Source organism: Elephantulus edwardii, unplaced genomic scaffold, assembly GCF_000299155.1.
Source record: "Elephantulus edwardii isolate Elephantulus edwardi_28Jun2011 unplaced genomic scaffold, EleEdw1.0 scaffold00340, whole genome shotgun sequence".
Lineage (NCBI taxonomy): Eukaryota > Metazoa > Chordata > Mammalia > Macroscelidea > Macroscelididae > Elephantulus > Elephantulus edwardii.
In genome coordinates, this window is record NW_006400090.1 from 958,461 (window position 1) to 966,680 (window position 8,220).

At 51.7% G+C, this 8,220-nt stretch overlaps 1 protein-coding gene across 1 annotated transcript in view; it reads left to right on the forward strand.

The window, feature by feature from the left end:
- Positions 1-8,220, forward strand: part of TTC25 (tetratricopeptide repeat domain 25) — a 30,628-nt gene extending 22,408 nt beyond the window's left edge. Inside the window, exons 10-12 of the mRNA XM_006901716.1 lie at positions 1,771-1,871; positions 4,935-5,013; positions 7,718-8,220. Of these exons, the coding sequence (XP_006901778.1) occupies positions 1,771-1,871; positions 4,935-5,013; positions 7,718-8,220 (683 nt within the window). The remainder of the gene's footprint in view (positions 1-1,770; positions 1,872-4,934; positions 5,014-7,717) is intronic.

Consider the following 8,220-nt stretch of genomic DNA (forward strand, 5'->3'; position numbering starts at 1 on the left):
CTTCTGGGTGGCAGCCTGGACATACAGTAGTGACCAAACTCATGATTATTGCCTGCCTTCATATCCGAGGACGTAACTTTAAGTATGAGAAGGCTGTTGGAAGAACTGAGGACTGAATTTTCCAGCCACAGAAACAGCCTTAGGAAGGCAGGCAGGAATTGGCCGCTTTGACAAACTGAAGACTGTGTGGGCTAGAGCCTGTGGGAGCCAGAAATTGCAGGGAGGTTAAAGAGGGGTCTGTGCTACAGGATCTCGTGGGCTTAGAGCCCTTCCTGAGACAAAAAGGAATCCACTGCATGAGCTCAGCCATGTCAGACGTGATCTCAGTGGCTTTCCCCACTGTCTTTCCTGTTCTTAGGCAGCTTCCTCCATGCTTCTGAGGTTTACTCCTAGGGCTGGTGTGGTCCAGAGTCCATTTTGAGGACTTAGGGCCTCTGGAGAACCAAGTCAGTAACTGCTGGCCTGTTTTCCCTGTGGGGAGGAGTAAGCCTGGGCTCTGGCCCAGAGCATCTCCTGGCTTAGGGACCCCGATAGGGTACCATTCTGTGCCTTGGTGTCTTCATATTTAAATAGAATCACAGTACCTACTGGTGGTGCACTCTGCTGCTGACCTGAAGGTCTAGGGTTCACACCCACCAGGCAATCTGCTGAAGGAAGATGTGAGAGTTGGCTTCATGAAGATATAAAGCCCTGGACACCCTCAGGCAGTGGCCTACTGATCCCTCTGCCTCAAAAGTGACCCAACAGCAACAGGTCGTTGTGAGAAAGGAGTGAACACTTAGGCACTTGGAACAGGACCTGGCGTCTGAACCGCTCTGTGATCATTGCCCTCTTGCCTCACATCTGCTGCGAATGTCTCTGACGGTAACAGGGAGGCATTTCCCTGCAAAGCATGTTTATGGCTTAGAAGATATACAGATACAGGAGAAAACAACCCCAAGAGCTGTTACTAAGGTAACAGCCTCAGTTGTTAAAAGCAAAAGGAATCCTCCTTCAGGTTTGACTCCCAGGAAGCAGCCTCAGGCTGCTCCGCAGACCTTGGTCACTGAACAAACTCCAGGAGTGTGTGGTGATCTCATTTATTGTGACTCCACATTTCTTCCAAATGCACATGAGACTCTCTTCCAGAGGAATAGCGTCTTGACATTTCCCTTAGGACTTCAAGACCTTTCTTCGATAAATCCCAGAGCAGTTCTCAGGAAGTGGTGGGTCTTGGTGGGTGTACTCAGTTATAAAACAGCCGTGGGGTTGCCAGGTCCTGGCTGGTGAGCATTTCCTTTTTCATTCTTGAAATTAAGGTCCTGTAAAGGACAAAAGCACTCGGTCATCCCTTCCCCAGCTCCTCTGTAAACTGGCTGGTCGCTAGACCGAGCCACGCCGAGCTGCACTGAGGCTCCCGCTGCTGCCTGTGGTCCCAAACAGGCCACTGATGATTTGACCTGAACAGTGTTTTTGAAAAAAAAAAAAAAAATAAATAAATATTTTAAAAATAATTTTCTTCTCTGAGCGATCTGAAAATGGGGCATTAATGCTAGGGAGAATTTCCTCCGTCTCCCCTCCCCACCCCTAACACATGTGCACAGACAGGCCTGATACAGTCCTGTCCCTCAAAGACCCTGTTATTTACCTTAAAGCCGAGGCTCAGGGTCCCAGGCTCAGCTCCTCAGTGGGAGGTGGGCCCAGTCATGTGCCGGGGAGGGGAGGATGGTGGTTTGGTACCTGCAGCACACTGTGTCACAACCTACCTGCCACTTCTCTCCTGTTCTCCAGTGAAGCTGAGAGACTTTGAGTCCGCGGTGAGCAACTTTGAGAAGGCCCTGGAGAGGGCGAAGGTCGTCCACAACAGCAAGGCGCAGCAGGCGATCATCAGTGTGAGCATTCTCGCCAGTGGGACCTTGGGTGTGGGGCGTTGGGGCGCGGGCGGCTGTTGTCAGCACCAGCCCCTTCACCCTGCCGGGGCCCAGGCGTGGGTCTTGCGGGCAGCCGGCTGCCCACCCCTCCCCCTAGCCGGGCCTGGAGCGGGCCCTCAGGCGCTAGCTCCCCAGCCTTCTCACTGGCTTCAGCACACGGTCAAGGCTGAGCCAGGAGCTTTCAAATGTTGCCCCTGCCGTCAGTGGTAAAATCTCTCAGGTAGTGACCCAGTACACATGTTTCTATTCAAAACAAGAAGTGCTACTGTGAACTATCACACTTCAATAGAAGGTCAACAAAAGGGAGGAAGACTTTCCATGAAATGGATTGACTCAGTGATTACACCCTGGGCTTGAGCATGGCACGCAATAGGGCAGAGGGCACATCTGTTTTCCATAGGATCACTGTAAGTCATCACTTGATGGTGCCTGATAAAAACATCATACATGTTCCCTTGTGTTTCATTTCATGCCAACTGAAACCTATTTTTTTAAAAGCTAATTTTAAATAGATTTTGTTGTTGTTATCATGAGCGGCTGTTGAGTCGACTGAGTCACAGTGACCCTGTGAACAGATGTGAACCTCGCCCCATTCTGCACCAATCCTCAGAGTCTCTGTCATGCTCAAGCCCATCGGCTTGAGACACAGAGTTTAGAAACCATTCCTCAGGGTGACAAGAAAAATGCAGTCCAGTTTCCTCACTCTCTTTTCCACACTCTTTGTTGGCACCCTTGGCTCTCTTCCTCCTGGGCGGGACAAAGCGGGGCTTTCAGTACTTCTGTGAGTGCCTGGATAGCCTTCCCTCTGCCTCTGAGCTTTAGTGTTTGCTGGTGTTCCTGCCGAGAATAGTCTAAGCCCTCCTCCTCTAGCTGCTCACTCCCACTCACCCTTTAGGTTTGATGTCACCTCTTCCCAGAGGTTTCCTCTGACCCTCCCATTGTGGGTGAGGTGAGGCACCTGTCCCTCCCCTGCCTCCCATAACCTCGTATGTCACTGTCTGAGCCCACAGCACACTGTATGACAGTTGTCCGGACCAGCATTGCTCAGTGAGGCCTAAAGCCAATGTGGCAATTTCAGTTCACACGTTCACTGAAAGAAGATGTAGAAGAGGCCCTGTAAATGAGTCTTTGAGAACGTGGGAGGGAGATTCAGAATGTTTCCATCATAACAGAAAGTCCTAGTGGGCTGGGCTGACTTGGACATTAGTGTCATGAGGCAGAGACCAGAGGAGAAGCTTGGAGAAGTTGTCTACCCCTCTATTCCTCCCAGAACCGCTTGAGAGAGACATCCACCCGTGGGCCTGCTCACTCCCAGATGCACAGTACGTAGCACAGACTCTAACTACCCTGGACTGCCCCCCAGCCCTCCCCAGGTCAGAATTCTGGAGCCCAGCTAGACCCTGTAAACACCTGCTAGAGTGAGTGAACAGTGTCCTTGGCCATGGGAAGCTTGCCTGTGGTTGAGCGAGGGCCAGCTTGGTGTAACTGGCATCCTCAAGGATGAGCCTGGAGCCACAGGGGACCTTGGAAGAGGGTGTGCATCCTTGAGAAGTAGAGTTCTGCCTCCTGCTGGGCTTTCCGGAAAGGGTTAAGAGGACAGGTGTGTCAGAGGCCAGGGAGTTGCTGAGGGACTCTGTGGGTGCCAGGAAAGAGACCCTGGAGCTGTAATCAGGATAGCAGGGCTCACTGGGGCAGGGTGACAGTGACCCCAGACAGTCAGTGCATCCGCAGAGAAGCAGTGGTTCTTTAGCAAGCTAGTCCTGGGAGAGGCCACTCACTTCCTGTGGAGAAGTTACTCCCATGATCTCCCAGCAGGCGGCACTCTAGCTTCTGCATCCTCACCTCCTGTGGTGTCCTAGGCCTTCTCCATTGCTGTCCTTTTCCTTCTTTTGGGGGGGGCGGGTGACCCCTGGAACAACCTGACGGTAATCCTGGCGTCCAGAGAAGAGAGCTAGCCTTTCCTGAAGCCCTGTCATGTACTCCAGGATTCACAGTGTGGCCTCTGCCACATCTTCCTCAGCAAGTATCTAAAGACAGCATGCAATTCAGTTCAGCAAATATTTACAGAGCACAAGACTGCTGGCTGCGCAGCCCAGAGGCATTTCAGGTTTGATGATGACCATGGCTCTCAGGAAGCTCGTCGTCAGCAGGCAAAGGAACACAAACTCGCACCCTTGTTTGTGGTCAATGGGATGGCATTCGGACTCACGGCAACCCCATGTGTTTCAGAGAAATGTGCTGTAAGGTTTTTGGTCACTAATATTTTGGAGGTAGATCACCAGACATTTCTTCCAAGGCACCTCAGAATAGATTTGCACCTCTAGCCTTTTCATTAGAGTCAACCAGTTATTGGCTGCACCGGGAGACTGATAAGCAACAAAAAGGGAGTTGAGAGGCCACTGAGCCTGCCCCACTGTGGGGAGGCAGGGCCTTTACCCCACAACCCATCCCCCAGCTGCTCTTCACTCTGCCCTTCCTCCTCCTGAATTAGCATCTTTAAACTGGAAAGTTCATGGGAAGCAAACTGTAAGGCCTTCAGGAGCTGTTTAGGAGCACCTCCCCCTGGGCCTCCGCCATATGCTGTGAGGAAGAAGCTGTTCACAGGCTGAGGCCCAGCACTGGGGACTACATCCTGGAGTTAGAGGAGCTGCAGACACAGGCAGAGCAGTTCCCAGCCTGCGCTCCTCGCCCTATGATTAGTGTGCAAGGCCCCATGAGGAGTGCTCCCTGCCTGGCTAAGTGCTTAGGGGCTTGAATTGCTTTTCTGCATTGTCAGGAGCAGACACAATCCCCCAAATACTGCCTGTGCTCCCGGAAAAGCACTGTGGAGTTCTCTGACAGCACACATCATTCGTCCCCCCCAGGGTGACCAGTCCTCAGTCACTGAGAATTGTTAACCTCACGCCAGGACTTTAGAGGAGTCTGAAGGAAAGCAGGTGTGGACAGGGTTAAGCAAGTTAAGAAAAAGATGAAGCTGCCATAGCAGGGTTAAGAAAGTTCACCAGCTCCTCCTACCGCCCACAGGCCTTGGACGATGCCAACAAGGGCATCATTGAAGAGCTGAAGAAAACAAACTACAGGGAGACCCTCAAAGAAAGGAAAGGTGGGTTCTGGACCCGTGAAAAAGGCCCCGTCAGAGCTCTGTTCTGCTGTCTCCATGGCTACCTGATGGTGTTCCCCAGGCCAGGGGCTTGGTGAGACTCTACCCAGCCTTCTGTCCACACCCTTGGTTAGAGGCTGGACAGAGAGACGCACCTCCTGACGGGAGAGTCCCCTTATTAGTCCTTAAGTTATTAAGCATCCAGGAAGCACTTGTCATGGGCCCAAAAAGTGTGTGCTGCTGCGTCCCCAGCGTGTGTGTGTGTGTGTGTGTGTGTGTGTGTGTGAGTGAGATTGTCCGATGCAGACTTGGAAGTGTGGCGCTCATAAGAGAGCCCTGCTTTCCTGGAGATGGGGAGGTCAAGTCCCCTGACTTAGGCTCCCCAGGATTTTGGAACCAGAAATTCTCCTCAGGTGAGAGGTGAAAGCAGGAGGTGTCCGGGAGCAGACCTAGGTGGCATAGTAACTCACACCCCTGTGTGCCAGGTTGGCACCATGCAGGAGTAACCTCATTCAGAACCTGTCACCCGAGGAGGAAGGTGTTCTGGAGAGACAGGGAGGAGGCTGAGCAAAGTTGCCTAACCTGCCAGGGCCGGCAGATAGGAGGGGCAGGACAGAGCAGGGACAGCGCAGGCAGCCCAGCGCCTGGAAGGCCAATCCGCAGCGTGCACTTTCCTCCACTGGGTGGTGCTGCGCTCCCACCAACCAAACCAAGTCTGGTAATCCTGTAGGACTGAGTCCTGCTTTCCCATAGAGCTTCCAAAGTTGTATTTCATGACCGAAGCAGACTACAGCTGGTGGGTTTGAACTAGACCTTTGAGTTGGCATCCATACACTTAATCATTGCATCACTGGGGCGCCTTAGCAGAAGGTAGGGCATGTGAAACTGCTCTCACTGCAGATTAGGAAGTAAATTCAAGTGAGCCCATGTTTAACTTGCTTGCAGGGTGTTCTGTCCCTGCTAGGAATTGTAAAGGAGAAAAGAGCCTTTGATTCCATAGAGAGTATAGATTAGTCCGTAAGCACACATAAGCTGGTGGGTGCTGAGCTTGCTTGTTGGGTGACCTCCCTGTTGGCACCAGAGGCGGCTGCCAGGACGTGCCTGATGGACATGCTCCCATTGGCATCCTTACTCCCAAGCCTCCGGAGAGGAAACAGGCCCTGTGTCAAGTGACCCTCAAGGTGCCCTGGCATCTTCCACAGAGTGGAAGGGGTGAAAAAAGGGGTGTTAGGCAATTGAAAACCCAGCCCCCCAACTCAGCAGAGAAGGCCCCAGAGGAGTAACTGTGGCTCCACTCAGATTTTTGCACCCAGAGTCCTCTGGATGAGAGGCGGAAGCAGGCGGACGGCTCACGGCGTCCTGTGTACCAGGCGCTCTGTTAAAGGGCTTCATGCATACGGACTGGTTAGATCCCCCAGAAGCGCAGGCACACCTGGTTTTATTGTGCCTCACAGATACAGGGGGGTAGGTTGGTTTTACCATTTTTCTAACAACTTGTACTTATTTCATTTCTCTGTGTCACATTTTGGTAATTAACAGCATCCTTCAAACTTTTTTGTTATGTTACTCTACAATTAATAGGTTACAGTATGAATGTTTATATACACTGAGAAAGAAGGAAAATCCTATGATTGACTTTGTTGTAGCATTTGCTTTATTGCCATGGTCTAGAACTGAAACCATGGCATTGTGAGGTATGCCTGTATTGGCTTGACTTTATGGAGAGGACATGGATAGAGAGAGGCTTCTGGGGGATCTGATTGGAGACCCTGAGCTTTGACATGGTTCCATACTGTTCTGGCTGCCCATTTCCCCTCCTTCAGTGCTTTTCCCAACCCTACAGCCACGTGGCAATTAAAAGGGAGCCAGAGTTGTGGATTGGTGTCTTTATGCACCAAGAGGGACAGAGCCCAGCCTCAGGACCTGTTCTTCAACTGCTGCAGATGCCCAAGCTGCCTTTTGAGGCTAAAATCTGTCAGGTTCAGGAAGAGATAGCAGGAATCTTGGGCTGGGTTCTGGGCATTTGAGCCGCCTGTGACAATCATTTATTATTGATCCCTGCCATGTGGTGTCTGGGTCCCTTCAGCGAGAGGCTCAGTCGTCGTCTCTGCCTCCACATGCCCTTGGAGCTCCTCTGAGAAGGCACAGGAGCAGTGGATGTGAAGAGAGACAACAGAGCTTGGAGCTACCTCTCCTCCCATCCCCCCCACTCCCTCCTGGCAGGGCTGGGCACTCCCCTCTCTGGGCAGCAGGGGACAGCACTGCCCTTCCCCTGAAATGGCAGCCTTTCTCATGCTGTGAGCTTTTTAAGAGGCTCTTCAGGCACCTTAGAGACCAGGGCTTTGAGGAAGAGAATAGGGTTGAGAAGACTCAGGAGACTGAATTCTCCCTACACAGTGACATGTGTTCTCTCTTCATTCACTCTACTGCAAAACTGGATGGAGGGCACTGGGACTGGTAACTCCTGAGCAGCAAGGCCTGCACAGCCCCTGACGTGGTGCCTGGGACAGGATTGGGGCTCAGTGAATGTTGTCACCTTCATCTGCCTTTTGGCAGATGTGCTGTCAGCTAAGTTTGCAGAACCTTTGACCGTAGCTATTCCCAGGGCCACCTTCCCAGCTGTCAGGAGCACAGGTGTCCATAGTCTAGGGCTCACTTAAACCTAAAGATGAGCAAACTTTTACCTTCCCTTCATCTTTTTTTTCAGAGGAGGCCATGGACATAGGTGAGATCTCAGTGTTGGCAAGGACACTGAGTGAGAAGGAAATACAACAAATGAAAGAGGAGCCTGAGAAGGTGAAGCAGTGGCAGAACAGCCATATTAATATAGATGATGAGATAGACAGGAAAGACCTGAGGAGTACTGGGCAGGAGCAGACAGACAGCAGGCAGGGCCTGCAGACAGGAAGCACTGACTCCTCCACAGAACTGGAAGCGGCGGAGAGCGGAGATTTGGCAGACATTGGCAAAAGATTGCCTGGAGAATTAAGCAGAAGAGAATCAGGAGAAACAGACAGACTGAAATCAGAAGAACTCTACAGGAAACTTGCAGGCAAAGTAGGCCAGGGGCTCTCCGGTTTGAGGAGAGATTCAGAAGGAAGCACAATGTCAGAAGTAGGCAGAAGAGCATCCGTAGAACTGGAAGAGTCAGAAGAAATAGGAAACATAGAAAATTCTGAAGAGATGGAACAAAGTGGAGAGGATAGATGA